This window comes from Ptychodera flava, chromosome 6 (genome assembly GCF_041260155.1).
Source record: "Ptychodera flava strain L36383 chromosome 6, AS_Pfla_20210202, whole genome shotgun sequence".
Lineage (NCBI taxonomy): Eukaryota > Metazoa > Hemichordata > Enteropneusta > Ptychoderidae > Ptychodera > Ptychodera flava.
The window spans coordinates 45326509-45343769 of record NC_091933.1 but is presented as its reverse complement, the minus strand read 5'-3'; the positions used below and the strand labels follow the sequence as shown (position 1 = coordinate 45343769).

General features: G+C 38.2%; 2 protein-coding genes across 2 annotated transcripts in view; one reads left to right on the top strand and one right to left on the bottom strand.

Annotated features, from left to right (window-relative positions):
* LOC139135935 (ER degradation-enhancing alpha-mannosidase-like protein 1) overlaps positions 1 to 17261 on the bottom strand; it is a 492448-nt gene that overhangs the window by 8562 nt on the left and 466625 nt on the right. Inside the window, exons 9-11 of the mRNA XM_070703714.1 lie at positions 8568 to 8738; positions 6445 to 6518; positions 112 to 208 (exon numbers count right to left, since the gene is read on the bottom strand). Of these exons, the coding sequence (XP_070559815.1) occupies positions 112 to 208; positions 6445 to 6518; positions 8568 to 8738 (342 nt within the window). The remainder of the gene's footprint in view (positions 1 to 111; positions 209 to 6444; positions 6519 to 8567; positions 8739 to 17261) is intronic.
* The window catches only part of LOC139135936 (growth hormone secretagogue receptor type 1-like), a 157757-nt gene that overhangs the window by 40570 nt on the left and 99926 nt on the right, over positions 1 to 17261 (top strand). The gene's annotated exons all lie outside the window — the stretch shown is intronic.

Genomic DNA, 17261 nt, shown 5'->3' with positions numbered 1-17261 from the left:
AAAGAGCTAAAAATACATACTATGCATCTCTGACAAAAATTGTACATTTTAAACACCATAAGCTTGCCCTGAGGAATTAACATCTCTCTTGAGGAAAGTCGATAGACTCACCAAGTACAGATATTTACAAGTTTCGCTGAGAAAGAAACTTTCCATTCTATCTTCTTGGGATTTGTCGATCACATTGTGAAGTGTTGCGTAGCCGCATCTGAAATGGAATGTTGTGATAAGATGTCACCGTGGAAACAGCAAGGGAGGAAATGGCAGATCAAAGAGTGTACGAAGCATATCGAATATTTCCCCCTAACACAGAGTGACGTCATACTATGACATCTCTAAATTATCATTTGATTTCCCTGTGGGCATCCATCGCGTTTCCCATCGATCGTAGCCGGAAAAATGACTCAGTGCTAAATCCCAGAACACTGTGTTCTACATATCTGGGCCTTATTTTCCTCATAAATTACATTTACAATATGTTATGTGGCGACAGGGTTTGGAAATTTACCCTAGGTATTAAGAGGCGTTCGAGGTTTTCTGGTCGTAGTCGTGAGAGACAAATATCCGAAGAGACTGAGACGATCTTCTCCCACGTCGTGCTTGAAAATGTTTGAAGTATGTCGAAGACATTGTACTTAGAGCACAAACGAACTGTCACTTCATGTTCGCCCTTCTGAAATTTTACCATTTCCAAAACTTGTTCACGCCCATACGCCATTTGTTATTTCTCGTGTATACTCAGAATGTGTAACGATTTTGTTAATATCTGCGTAAACCCTGCTAATAACATACAGAGGACATTACCATCAAACATTGATTTATGAACTGATGGTGTTACTTGTAAGCAAGTTAACACTAACCATACTGATAACATTACACATGAAAATTACTGTGTATACAGTAATAGAATCCAAGGTTAAAGTTATCACGACGCGCAACCTCGTTCCATCGACCTCGGATATAATTCTGCCTATGATTTACAACACATTCGAAAGCCAATTATTTTCAATGCTGCTCTCTCCCCCCCCTCTCTCTCTCACACACACACACACACTCACACAAATTACCGCGGTAAATAGCACTAAAGGGACATCAGCTCTGATTGCAGGGCGCATACTATGCTGCAAAATAGTACTGGACGAAGGTCATCCAAAACGGTGAAAAAACAGCTCTTCTTAGACTTTTTCGAGTCGTAAATTAGCCGAATACTTTCACTTGCAGTCAGTTGTACCGCTGCAAGACAGTTCACCATTTTTATCGGAACACATGTACGCCAGTGTATCGATGATAAGTATTAAGGATCTGTACTCATTACATGTAAAAATTCAGAAAACTTTCGCCTCCGATTCAGATTCGTAAACTAGCTTGAGTTGAATTAAAAATATACTGTCACCTGTTCCAATTTTGCCACAGTTACCATGGAAAGTGAAAATCTACCCGATCACAGATTTTAAGCGGGTTGCCGCTTTTAAAAAACAGCGCCCTAACATGGGCATTTTGAATACCAAGGAACAACCCTTTGACCATATCTGGGCATATTTAGATTACAGGTGGCTGTATACCTTTAACCAACAGGATGACACAAAATTATGTCCTTGAGATAATAGATATTAAAGTGGCAAAGCCCGTATCATGATGAGATTGTGTTCTGTTTGTTTAAGACGATTTCGCTGTTTTGGCATGGAGGTAATAAACGTCATTAGGGCTAATAAGAACATATATATGTACTTTCTAGTGGCGGATAAGTGAATGTCAGTGAAAATATAATATTCATCAATGTATGCAAAATATGAATATGTACATTGAAACTCTAGAAATAACATTGCAGCACGGTACAAAGATATATTAATAACATATCATTCGCTCAGTGCAGGATAGTATCGCTTTATCTTCTTGTAATTTACTGGCAGTCAGATAAACTAATTTAAAAACCACGTGACAAAAATAATTATTATAAAACGCTATCAGAATTATACTTGTCAGTAGGGAGAGTTTATAATATTTCTGTTTCGTGTGTTATTGGCAAGGTCAAAATGATATAATCGATCTGCATGCTTCGTGTAAAATGACCCCTGGGAAACACTAGTATGATTAGTTCGTCCGGAACATTTATATGTTTTGTTATTTTTTGCTCACTGTGCCTAAAGAGAACTTGATGAATCGACATGATCGCGTTGTTGAAAATATTGAAAAGTTTACGTTCGGATCGAGTACCATAGGGCATATCTGGCAACCGAAAAATCCACATTTTTTTCCTCAGAGATATTTGCGCGTTGAAAGTTTAGATCGATTTAGGAATAAGTTGCTCACTACTTTTAATGTACGATACACAAGTGACTAACTCAAAATGGTCTCCACGGCTATTAAGAGATAAACGATGGGTTTTATTTGTTTAATACATCCGCTATCACATGCATTATAGGAATGATGTTCTTGGAGCAGGGAATAGATAGAGGAGCGGGGAGGCCGGTGAAAAACCCCAACAATTATGCAAATGTGCATTGTGATATGGTATTTGCATTAAATAGGCAAATCTGCAGTCTCTCCACCCAAAAGTCGTGAAACACCAGCTCTTACAGAGGATCGATCGGTTTGCGTTTTGCAACTCTATCGGTTTGCGACGGGCAACTCTATCAGTTACAAGGTGAGGAGATATCTACGTTCACTATATCTTATGTGCAAATGAAATCACCATCTTCATCACATACACATATATGTCGTATGCTATGCATGTTATTCAATAATAGCTGCCTCTAGCGTTGTTGACCTAGGTGAACAATTTTTTTTTCGATACGGAGAAGACAGTTTGTCTACAATGAAGAATAAACGTAAGGGCAAGAATGGGCGGTGACATGGTTCACAATAGCACACACTGACTGCGAGCAAAACCGTATGTACGACCACGGTCCGTTGAGGGACCGTGGCACGACCGATGCACTTTCACAGAACCCAATTTTTACCCCTTCCCCGGTTGAGAGCTTATGGTAAATAGGAAACGAAGGGTCAGTGGTCACATTTGTAATATAAGTCATTAGATTCTAACGAAAGACATTGAGAGACTTGTGAGGGACATCAAAAAACGAAGTAGCATGACATACATACGGACATAGTGAACATACTGCAAAACATATTAAGAGCAAAAGAGACGGATATGGACAGAGAAGGTGACAAGTATAGAGGCGGACAGAGAAGGACTTGAGATATCGACAATTAGAGGTTCAAAGATACAGGTACAAAGACAAAATAAGATGGACGTTGAAGCGTTTAAAAGGAGTCAGATCTGACTTGGGTGAAAAAGTGATTGATAAAAAGTCGAATGACAATAGAAAGAAAACGATCATGTATGGTAGAATATGCTTCGGGGACAAATATTCGGACCCTCTATGTTTACAATTCTTTTTCTGTCTACCAGTTGTTGGGGCTCAGTTTAATGCCAGTTGTTGGGGCTCAGTTTAATGCTCTTGGAGTAAGAAAAAATGTACCGTCTTAGATTGTCGAAAATCGAAACTTTTATTTTTCCCTATAGAGTTAATTCGGGGATGGTGGCCATGTTGAACTTAAAATATCGGTAACTGTTAGGTAATTTGTTTCACTAGTACTAAACTTTGAACGGTGACGCCTAAATTTAATTCTCGATTTGGTAAGAGTATTGTTGAAAGTTGCTATTCAATGAGGAAAGTTTGAGCAAACGTTCAAGGCTTTCACTTTCGAGGCGCGTACTGCCTTAATAGGCAGAGAAAAATCAGACTTGCATGACAACTGATCCGAAAGGGTTGGTTTTTCAAAAAAAAAATGAAAAAGTATTTCAATATTCTTATCCACATATGCTACTCTCATCAGTCTGTCGCTACAACCCTGAAGGGTACACATCTGCCGCACATTTTGATCACTTTACAAAATATTATTTAAGATTCACAATATCGTCTACATATCAATTGCAGCGATAAGCTGGTTACCCTAAACTGGCAAATCAAAGCATACACGTGGACGTTTACAATTACTCAAGCGGAGGTCAGTCAGAAATGTGGTCAAACAGGTTATGTAAAACATGTGAGACAATGTATAACCCTTCAATGATTTCAACTGTCAACATTCATATTAAATTATCTGTCGAAAGATTAACATTACTTCATCAACAAAGGTAGAAAAGAGCACTATTAAGACGAAATTTGTTGTGAAACAAAAAAGGTGATAAAATATAGAGTTACGTAATTAATCGACGTCGTGCATCGATCAATTTATTGCCATTTGTATTAGTCACTTGATGCTAGTCCCCAGGAGGTGATCTGTGGAATTGAATTCAGTATTGTGACTTGTACGTCGGCTAATTTTTATGAATGTTTTATCCTTGGAGAGCTCAAAGGCTTGCTGTGTTGATTTAGAAACAGCAAACCTGTGTACGACGAGACTGGTGATATCTTACAGCGGCTATAATATTTACAGAAAGAAAAGACACAACTATTATTTTTTTCTTTTTTTATCAATCAAAAACAGGTGACGGAGATAGTGAAATGTTGCTCTACACTGCGTCTTCTGTTCTCTAAACTTAATGGTGGCGGTGTATATTTGCAAAGCTAGGGCAGTTGAAGTAACTTAATATGCAGTGAATGGTTTAAAACTTAGAATTTTACATGTCCTTGAATTCATTAATATAGAGAGTCGATAGCGTCGGACGGATGGCAAATCTGATTAAAGCAATTGTACTGATTGGGATGTTTCGGTGTGTTCCTACTTTACATTGACTATCTTTCAGGCGTTTCGTCCGTGCCAATACTCCTGTCTCCAGGTCAGTGCTGTGAGCACCGTGTATGCACACAACAGTCCGAACAGATCTAATTGCATAGCGAGATATGTCTTGATTTACGAGGAGTAATCAGCGCGCACTTGTTTTTCTCGTTTTAACCATTCTGATTTGCATTACAATAACCACTCGTGCAATTCAACTCTGAATTCACACCAAAACCAATCGGACTCTCGATAAAGCCCACAGAAATACATCATGATCAGTACCAATTAACAACATGCTGTCATTTGACATATATAACAAGGCTTCTGAGGAAAGTGGTTCAAATTTCATCTTTATTCTGTCGCAATGAGCGGAAATGACTAACGTTTCTCCCAGGCAACTAGAAGATACCGGCGTACACGCACATCTGTGATGACAATAAAAAGCTAATTGCCCATCTTATTTTTTTTAGTGGAAAGACAGCGAAAATCCATAAACTGAGAACATATAAACGGATATATGAGCTTGCGATATTTCAAGCAAGACCCGCATTGATATAAGCATTATCTTTCCATTGCCCTGATGTACCTTGTATATTTAAGAAGAAGCGCCCGAAGTTTGTTTCGCATTCTTGGTTATTATCTTAGTGCCTTAAACCTCGCCTAGTCTCCATAGTAATTTTAGAATCATAATTTATTTATTGTAGGCTATTTTACTGCGTTACGTCAATTTAAACGCAGCTAGATTGCTTTTAAACCATGAGCGATATTTGTTTAACAAGGTTCTGGCGACAGCCTGTCACGTCCGCATTTTTGGAGGAAACTGTGGAGGCGCTCTCCAATCAACTAAATCATCCTGTCTCTTAGTAAACTTTATCTGACAGTCCCCATTTTGTTTGGCTTACAATGATCTATAAATGCTTGTAGCAATCATGAAATCTCAGTAATCAATCAAGAAACTTCAAGCAATCTTTATGGAGTTTAAACAAAAACAATCGATAGTTATTCCAGCTTGAAATGTTGCCAAGTGCTATTCACGATGTGTTTTGTGTATACAACACGAAACATTGGTAGTATCCAACGTGCTCAACTATGGTAATAAGCAGCTGCATTCACATACGTTCTATTCTGGCCACAAGTTTTAAATCGCAACATGCCTATCAGTTCACAGTGTTCGATGAACTAATCACCAAAGTGTCCAATCGAGTTACCTTGCGTGGTGTTCGAGTACAAATCAGATCACCATGGTGACTAATTTTGTAATTAGGGTTGACAGTTGTCGCTCCAACAGCGTGTCAAATAAAGGTGACCTTTTTCGAATCTAACAATTTCTTCTGTTGTTTGCTTGGCTATATCGTCATTGACGGGAGTGTCAAGTCCAGGTATGGAGTATAACTAAGCAAGAGATTTTACGGTTTCCCTTAAACTCCTTAAACATAGTAACCGCAAATACAGAACTATTGACAATAAAACTATGATAATCTTCGACATTGGTACATCAGAATGATCAGACAATCCGCAATTGCGAAGTTTTAGAGACAATGCGACCGGAGCTGTCCCATGCTGGTTTGATGTTCACATCCAACGATTGTGCTCCGTTTAATTCGAAATCTGCTTATGTTCAAACGACATGTTTAGGGTTTCAGTGGACATGCAGAAAAACATTCACACTCTTTTGTCCTTTTTGTACCACGCACAAGTTTAAAACTAGGTACTTACTCGGCCTTGGCGTATTTGTCTATGCTTTGTATAATATCACTGCCAACGTGAAGATAAAATGGATTTTTTGTTGCCTGTAGAAAGAAAATGAGAATACATTTCAGCGAATAATCTCGTCAATCCACCAGGAGCAAATTTACAATTTAGTGCCCAAGTTCTAGATCTTCTGAATTATTTGATTTGTAGAGATAACTGTGTGCTATTGAAACAAGAACAGTCTTTGCCCTTACAACAAAAGGAACATTTGCATTCATTGAATAGAAAAAGTACATGGTACTTAATTAATACTTATGACAGGAAAACAACAACACTTGGCCGGATAGCGATTGAATACTGACAATACGACTGGTCTGTCTCACTTTCAAATCACCATGGACTGTTAAATAACCTACAGCATCTCCGTGACATTCAGTAAAATCTTGACAAATGATAAGTTGAAAAATCGATAGAAATCATCAACGCATCACTAGCACTATATTATCGACAGATGTACTGAAATGAGTTCATGATCTCATTCGATTATAAAGAATGCGTTTGGGTCTAGTTTTTCCCATTTTGTTAACACAAAGCAAGGATGCCTGCAGGTAGTTCACTGAAAAGTGTACACAAACCAATGCTATTTGTCTTTTGAAAAGGGACAGAAATTGAGAAAGGCAATGCAGTTAGAAGAACCCCAACATTAACAGCCGCTGAAAGCATATTTTTTTCAATACTTCCTGCGAGGCCCTGGGCTTCTAATTAGTAAGAAAATAGGATATGGATAATTATTGGAAGTTCCTTGACATTAGACATTCAAGTGTCGCTAGAATCCGCCTCCACGTTTAACATCTTGTAAATGACATTGATAATCAAACTGCCATACTCAGTTAGTCGACGAGATAACTGTCACAGAACACTGCCTAATAAGGTCTTTACATAAAGCACACTCAATAGGTCGACCGAAACTATGTATTTTACTTTAATATGTGTGTGTGTATCATCAATAAATATATGTACAGACATTCTAAAAGGAGACGAGAAATGAAAACAACGACCCCGTCTTCATCTATCACACGGTTCGTGTCAACATATGTAACTGTTATATCGCAGCGGCTGAACTTTTCGAAAAAATGATCTGCCTGGAGTTCGTTATACCCAACTTGACGTGTGAAGCAGACATTTTCCAGGCATGCAGTGTATGTTTAAAAGATGAACTTAAATTGCGGTTTTTGCCCCGGGATAGAAACATTTTCCCCTTAGGAATCACGCCATACTAAATCCAGAATAACTCTTGTCTCACAGAGTTCACCTGTACTCTTTAAGTGGATTTAGAAAGACTAGACCTACAAAAGACACTCGTTTGCAATTTATCAGCATCTTATTCGTTAGACTCTGACTGCCTTGACCTTTATGCTTTTTGGAGGTCAACTTAGTTTAGTATAAGCAAAGTCTTTCTGTCTTTCAGTCTCTCTGTGCGTAAATACTAAAATTACAGGTAAGTACAGTAACTGTGTTCTCCACACAGCTTTGAAAAACAATTTATATAAAGATTCACAATTTGCATATTCTTTTGTTTTGAAAATATATCCTTTTGTATGTTATTAACATATAAATTGACGGCTCAATAATCCACAAAAAAAACAAAAACAACACAAATGGGAGGCTTATCCCTACATGCTTCCCCTTGAGGAGAACCCTGACTATTCGCTGTTAACATTTCCATCTCAAACACCTCTCTCAATATAAAGCCTGTTGCACGCTGCTTGTTGAGTATATGTTTATGTGAAAATGTCGATGTCATATCATCTTTGGTGAGTACAAATGTAACATTGAATTGAAACTTATTCGACAAAAATCCGTTCTTGTCCGCCTGATTAGTTAAAATCAGTAAATTAGAGACTAACATTGTGTATGCAAAATGGGAAAGTTAAATTGCCCTGTGTTTTTCAAGGGTGGAATTGAGAAACTGATGCAAGGATTCTTATTCAAGGGCACTCGGCGGAGATTACTCATGAACATATATTTCAGGCGTACATTTGATAAATGAGGTCTTTAACATTCGTATTGTCATGGGTTGCGGGAAATGACCCATGACCCCGCTGCGATGATCGAACAGTGACCTAAATGCTTATTGTAAACCATACCTGATACAAAAGATACGTTGATTCCACTAATTCCGGCCTAAGAGGATAGAAAAATAAATCTGGGTATTTGGCATTCCAATTAAATCGTTCAGGGAGAGCACCATATTTTCTCCATATTGCATAGTAAATGGCATGGCTACATATAGCTTCTTCCGTGTCACCGGCAAGTACCTATAGTACAAGAAAAAAAAAGAATTTTAATATCCTTGCTAGCTTCCATATTTCAAATGTTTGTCAAAGCCAATATGATTTAATTAAGGAGAATTAACAGTCTGTGATTGGATAAATTTTAACAATAGATATCACTAACCGGCTGATTAAAACACCCGCAAAATTTAACGGATGCACGGCACAACATTATAAGTCTCTCCGTCGAGAGGCAAGTCACATGTTGTGAATCGATTACTCTAAAATTCAGTTGCAGAGACAGCAATCAGCCATTTGAATATTAGTAAGTCCATTAGCCAAGTAGCCTGTCCTACAGACTGAAGCGGTGGTGCCATTCACTGGGTAGGGCACCGAGTAAGCTAGCCGCCTAGCCAGTCCCTGATGTTTTTTTACTTTATTTTTATTTTTTATTTTACTTTATTTTATTACTCATTTGATAGGCGAACCCAATTACAGGATGAGATACCCATAACCCAGTACCCAATGGAGCAATGAGGAGTAAAGTGCCTTGCTCAGGGGCACAACACCATGCTTGAATCTCGAACTCGCCGTACTTTGACAGTGACTCTGTTACTCTGGACCCATCGGGTCTCGAACTCGCCATCCTCCGATAACGAGTCCGGTACCCTAACCACTGTCCGACTGTGCCTCCATGGGTTGGCTATCATTTGAATGAGCGAGTCAGTGAGGTGGTAAGGAAGGAAGGAAGTAGCGGGGGAGGGAGGAAGGAAGGAAGTTAGGAAGGAAGGAAGGAAGAAAGGAAGAGAGGAGGTCAACACATAGCTATACTCTTTCTGTAAGTTAGAAAGACTGCTAGTCAGCCGGAAACTCGAGAAGCCATTCATTAACTTAGCAGGTCCGAAAAGCCAATCAGTCTGTGAGTTCCGAAATTTGGTAAATCGGTCAACAATGCGGCACCTGCTATAGGAACAACGTTGATATCATTGACCTGAAAAGCTACACTGGTCACATTGAGTTGTCCGTTCTTCTGCAAATAAACCAAACCTACACATATTAAGTTCAAAATTCAGTTTGAATAAAATAAAAATTTTGTGACATTTGGCTAAGTATTCGATATACACACATATTTTCTCACCTTCAAATAACAAGGAGAGATGATCAGAGGTCATTAGCAAATATCGCCTGTTCCTGATCCTGTGTCGTATCAGCATGAGTGTAATTTGTACTGCGTCAGACACTCGACTTCGTCTCGTGTCTGACGCAGCACAAATGACACGAATGCTGGTACGACACAAAGGAACAGACGATATTGGTAATAACCGATTTATCATATACCCATGCCCATATGCTTGCTAATAGTACGAAAAACCTTAAAATTTTGAGGCTTTACTCTCTTACGCCTTGCGCATAAATATCGGAATATTTATGTGAACAGGCTTCATTCATAAAGTAAGCTTATACGACGAAATAAACATCACGCGCGAGATCGCTGCAAGTCCTCCATATTTCGATGAACCCCCAAGAAGAAAGACACCGGAATACAAAATTCGTCATAAAGGAGGAACCTTTTAAGGTGCAATATGCTATTACAATTGTAACCGATCAAAAACTGTCCTCAGCATTATCCTTATCGCGCTCAATCGTCGTACGGCACGGAGCTCGCGCGGAGAGGGGCAGCCATTTTGTTTGTTTACCCTACGAGTTGTCATGTCAACAGTCGTCGCGCGCGCGACATCGCTGTCACGCCATGCGCTCACTACCTGTTCGGGGGTAGACCGTGCAGCGCCGGCCGAACGGCAAAATGTTTGCACGAGAACTTTAACAGGAAAACCATGGGAAAACATTAGAAGACTCGACATGTTATTTCTGTATTTGGCAACCAGAAATACCCGTGTTCCTCATCTTGTTTGTTTACGTTCTTTACCAACAAACTGCTAATGTAGTTCGGGAAAACTCCAGAACCGATAACGTTTATCGTGCATATCTCGACGTTTACCGTGAAATGTCACCGCTGATATTTTACGGTGAACGTCACTAGGATTAAGCAATATGGGCATGGGTATATGATAATGAAATAAATCAAACGACCTCGTCCACTGCGAAGTCGTATGCATGCAAAAACAACTGTAAAGGATATTGTGCGGTCACTTTGAATACCGCCTACGACGTGATGGTTTGAAGAAGAAAGATGATTTACTCAGAGACCAAGCAAATATTGCAGCACAGTGACTGTAATTGCTTGTAAATTAAACGCATTCACGACATTCCACAAAGTGGCAGCGAGATGTGGTATGAGGTGATTGGACTTACGACGTTCTGCGATTGGACCTGCCGTGTTGCAAATGTTAAACATTTGAACGAGATTGATCGAAATACAATTCTTGACTTGTTCTCGGGGAAAACTTTAATTTATCAGGCGTACTTCAGGGAATAATAACGCTGAGTCTGAGAGGTAATTTGTCTAAGAAAACGGCATTTGTTTCATTGTCTCTTTTCGCCTCGCCAGAACTTGAAGACATTCGGTCCCATTATGTGCGCATTTGTCTTTAAAGGGGGGTCTTGCCACGTGTTTTACAATTTCTCAACTTTATAAATGGCCACGTTACTCCTCAAAGCATGTTGAAATACAGTGTTGAGCTTCTCAACTAAGCCTTTACATTTGAATACTGCATTGCTGATGTTGGCATGTGGATACCAGCTCGGACTAGAATTCAAAAGTAAACAATAACAAACCACTTTTCACATATAAACGCTTTGCTGACAACCTAAATATTTGGTGTTTGAATATCTTTTGGGGAGTGGAACAAGAATTTGTAATTAATGCAAGACAAAATGGACAAAAAATCATTAAAACTTACGGGTACTGGCCATTTAATGAAAACAATTTAAGGGATATGATACTGTAGTGGTTTTTAGTTCTTAGATTTGAGTTATAAGTTACCACAATTTCCTTGAGTCAGGATCACACAATCAAAATGATTTCCTCGTCGATCTTCAATGAACAGTGTGATACATTTTAGTGCCACTTTAAATTGGCAAATTTAAATTACATTATTGCAATTATCCGTCCGCTCTTCAAATTGAGGATTTAAACGATTTAAACATTTTTCATTGTTTTTTTTCGCATTTTAAAATGTGTTAAGTATGTGTATTCTCTGGATTTTTCTTTATGTGTGACGTGTTTTGGCAGGCAATTTCAACCATCCTCGAGGGTAAAATAAAGTGTTTTATCTTATCTCATCTTATCTTATCTTATACTGTAATTAACTGCAACCGTACATGCTGAATGTTGATTCTGAAAGAACAATTGTAAAATTCAGGGAAGACATTCTTGAAATAGCAAATGCTGACAATTCTTTTCAACCTTATAGTAAAGGAAATACAGAACGAGTTTTGAAGTACTACGTATGACTAACACATCAAATTTGCCATCCCGCATGCACTCACTCATTGATCCTTAGGCCCATTTAACCTGTTACCCCCAATTTCCTGTAAAGAGGTCCATAATTACCATTGATAACAATGGGTTTGGGCTAAACTATGGTGGTGAAAGGGTTAAGGTGGCTCTGCACTTAACCAACACACTTTTTAAAGCAATATTTCTCATCAAAGATGACATGAAAACCTGTCATACTATATATTTTCAAAAAGCAGAAAACCTTGAGTTTAGTGTGGTAGCAATAGTTCACTCGGAAAAATGAATGAGGTATATCTTTTCGGTGAAAAACCTAGATTCTGGTATTAATGATTACAATTAAGTCTACTTGATACAACTTTGTGAAATTTAATATCTCATTTGAAACTAGAGTGTATATAGAAAATACGACGATAGGGTTTTGCATTATCTTTTCTCATTCTTAAATGGCATAGGTTGAAAGACTGGTATTTAAAAAAGCACTAGTGGAACTAATTTGGGATACTGGATTTCGTATAAATGTTAGTTTAATCAGTAAATGTAAACGCGTCTACTTTTCTTTTTTCATAATGCGCTTGTTTTATGGGTAATTTGTAATATTGTAACTTTTAGCTATAGGACACTTTGCCATTTTGATAATTTGAACTATTACAAGATCGTATTCTCCAAAATTAGTTCCACTCGTGTAGATTAAAATCATGTTAAGGAAAATTGAAATGACTCCTATTAAAATGTAATAACTTTATTGCCTAACAAAATTGTTATTTTATTATATTGTATTTAAAGAAGCTAGGAAATTGAGTGATTTGCATACATTTGCATAAGTTTACACTTCTTTCTCGCCCTACTTACGACTGCTTGTGATGCTGAAAGATGAACCAAACCAAATTTTTAATCTTGGGTTGACATATTTATGGAAATGGAATGAATCTTTGCAAAAGTAATTTTGAGCAAAATGCGCTGTGCTATATCCAATGCCCCTTTAAACAAATCGATACGACATGTCGTAACAGCTATACTGGCAGATTTGCAGTAGTAGGTTAAAAGCGTAAAGTAAGATTTTGCCGGCGTTACAAAACCTACTGTTTAGGCAAAGTTCAAATATATTTCTTTTCATATGTTTACGGTAACTCTGCTAACTCTATTTGAAATCCACTGTTTCCAATTTTGCCATTTTCCTGATCTGAAATGCGCAGAAAGATAATGTTATGGAAAATACACAGGTTTGTGTAATTTTGACCGTGATATACCAAATACTGACCCGATTGAATTACAGATGCCACTGTTGCTTTGAAGTCTTCGCTAAATGCAAGGCTCTGAATACTGTTAGCTAAACGGTTTGGAGGGTCCTTTATTTTGTTCTTATAACATTGTCATACTCTTTGAGTGACAAGTAAAATAAAAAGGTTTTGAAAAGATTTGAAACACCTGACTTTCACCTGTACGTACTTCAGTACAAAGTTAAAATATATATATCATTGCACCTTCTGTACTCATGAGTTTTCTGACGTAAATATCCAAGATTATTACCGATAATGTATTGTAATATCAGGGATCAAGATGAAAGAATGACCGACGAATACAAGTAAAGCAAAGGGAATTAGGCTTTCAAGAGACATGTAGGGTTAAATGTGTGATAAATTAAAAGATAATTTTTATAGTGGATAATAGAGGACCTGCACAATTATGTTTAACGGGACAAAACTTTGTCATAAAATGTGGTTTAATTTTAAAATCAAGCGATGCACTGGACAATATTTGTGTGAAACTCGTTTAATTACTCAAAATGTCTTCAAGTTCCCAGTTTGCGATGCAGGCTTTCTCTTACAGTTAAGCCAGCTGTGGTGACTGGGGCTCAGAGAGCTGGAGATATATTATAGAAACTTCGCAAATAACAAATTAAAATTACGGTCTGTGAGATAAGTCGACTGAGCAGCCAGCGTGTAACTGTCAAAGAACGTAAGTTGTTCTGTCTTTGTCACTGATTACAATGTACTGACGCAATTAGTAAGGTGACAGAACGCACGAAAAGCTAATCAAATCTCCCAAGTTCCATCTGCGGCTCTACATCACGTGTTCAAATCAAAATCCAAGCACTGAGTCAAAGACAAACAATAATCGTAAAGGTTCTGTGCAAAAAGGAACGAGAATGTCGAATAATGTAAAGTTACGGGCGCAGGGCTTTTACGAAGCTTCAGTAGCACCGTTTCCTCTCTATCAGTCCCCGCTGACGAGGTCCGCTGTGGTGTTTTGGGGAGGGGCTAAACGTTTTGGTCATGTCCGTTCGTTCTTCCATTATTGCGTGCACCCGCCTATCCGCCCGTCTGTACGACCGTCCGTCCTCCTGCAAGCCTTTAACGGAGATGCTCGGACTAATTTCTTTCAAAGTCAGTACTATGACACGCGTTTATTTCACATACTTGCACGTCGATTTGTATCGAGATGCAATCCAATATGACTGCCAAGTGCCCAGTTTGTTTAAAACTTTCATGTCTGGACCTGCAACTAAGGCATACCTGGAGTGATTTGTTTCAAAGTTGGCATAAGAACACAACCCCAGGTGTACTTCTATACGTCAATTTGATTCGCGTAATAATCCAATATGGTCGCTAGACGGCCATTTTGTTGTAATATTTCATGTCTGATAGAGCCTTAACTCAGACATGCCAAAGGACTGCCTCATACCATTTGAGTACACATCGGCTTATTTTACAAGCCCTTCCGATATGCCTTGACCAATTTCTTTTAAATCTAGTACTGGGAAATAACCACCTGCCATACATATTCTGTTTGATTTTGGTCATGACATGAACTTGTATGGCTGCACAGTAGTTACTTTCAAATTGTCGTGATTACCTTTATATCCAATGCCATCACTGAGCGATTCCAGAACCAATTAATTTACACTTATAAGACAAGGACATAAACACATGTATTGCACATGTGTATAATATTATTGATTTTATTTTGTTTTGTTGGTGACAGTCTTACGTAAATGTACTTGGACATAGATATCAGGAACATTTTTCGTCGTGTTAAGAGTGCTTGTTAGTGTTGTCACTGACCATGTAGTTGCTGAATAATGCCGACCAGCTATCCGTTCAGTTGTTCATCGAATTTCCATTCAAGTCAACAGGCGTAAGAGGAGAGCTTCTTGAAATGCTATTTGTTTTGATTTCGTTTGCTCTCTCGTAGAGTGTTAAAATTGACTGCTTGCTATTGGTTGGCATGCGTCAGTGCCAGCTTGATAATCCTTCAAGAAAATAATGCCCCATTTAATTGCACATGCGTGAAGTGATCAACTTCCCAGTAGGCGGCCTTGTTTGAAAGTGGCGTATTCTTGATGTGGGGCGAACGAATGCTTCATGTATTTTTCTTGCATCTCGACACTGTGTGAGAAGAGCCTTCGGCTCAACAGTCTATCGAGTATAAATAAAGTCTAATAATAATAATAATGTAGTCGCGGCACTTACGCAGTATGAACTTGTCGCCATGGGAACACAAACGCAGGCTTGTACTCAGGGTCACCATCGGTCAGATAATGAGAATTAAAAAGTGTACTATGAATTACCAAGATAATATCAAGATATTTACTAATATAGTAGTTTGCCCCTATTTATTAGCAATTATCCCACTGCAAAGTAATTATTTATGTTTGACGTCTATTTTTTGTGTAACATAATTTATCATGCCTTACTTCACGGCTTTGTTCCGTGTTACATTTCGTATATGATCGTATAATGACGCTAAAGTTTCTATTATCACTCTTCAGCATATTGTTCCTAGTGAAAGTTGAAACCGAACAATATTTGATAAAAATTGCACATCAAACAATCATTTCAAACCCCCTTCTATGATCGCTATCATTATAAGCAGTCGATGCAGCAATTTTGTCAACGTTTATTTCATTTTTTCGGAGTTCATTGCATCTTTAAAGTTCTTACTTATATGGAGTCCAATCTTTACTCATGGAAACGTTGATTATTAAATTTTGTCTTCACTTTGAAGGCGTTTCGATATTACTACGGCTTCAGTAATCAATTAGTAAAAACAGCCAGTTTTATGCCTGGATATGACAGGTCTCGATTTCTTCGAAGAAATGTAGGTTTACCCATTCGGTTTGAAAACTGTATTTATGCTTGTCCCTGAAACACGGTCCCATTTTTACATTTAATATTTAGTATATGGAGGGCATTAGGTAGGATTAGTCACCCGTACACGACGGATGTGTAATTCTAAAAGATATTAGCTCATCAATAAACACCGTGTAGCTGGCATTAGACACGCTAGGGTGATCAGCAAGCCACCACATAGCGAAGGATTGGCAGAGACAGCCGTAAACTATACAGCAGATTCTGCGAAGGAAAGGCCAGTGGCAGTGTTTTGATGAAACACATGGCCTGTACAGCTCCCTTGCGATATTTGACACAAAATAACGATGAAGATGATGTGATTCGCAGGATATATAAGTAACATAATACATCAACCGTTGCCATTATGAAGTTACTATCGCAGGTTATGTCATGTAGAATTGACAAAAATAAATCTGTTCGAAACCCTTGCAAATCAGTATTAAGGAGACAACTGAAACGCTCGAATCTTATGAAGATTGTTTACCACGACGTTGGTAATTTCATCAAGGTTGCACACAAATGTTAAAGTGATGAAATCTCTAGGAAGCTACACACCAACTGTCAAAGCCGTCTCGTGAACCAGTTGGTAAGAAAAACGTACTTTTCACTAAAACATTATTATTAACAATCAATCCTTAAGTGCACATCTTTTGTTTCAAATAACATTTAAATTTTTATTTAGTAATTGTTTGAGTGAGCTAAAACATCTATGGGTATCTCTCCGATTTGTGGACTGATTAAACTATTTCGGCTTTCATTGTATCAATCGAGATGAAAACCTTTTAGTATTCTTAGACTATTTTTTTTAAAGAAAAACGGCCGACAAACTATTCCCTGTTACCATTCCATCGCACCACAGCACCCCCTCCCGGGGTTGGAGGGACTGTGATCGGACATTGCACGTGTTTGTTATTCTTTAAGATTACTTGGTCACAATAACCGCCTTGGAAAACCTATGACTACGAAGACGACTGTGCTCCAGACAACTCTTTACTGTGTCCCATTGCAGAGAGACAT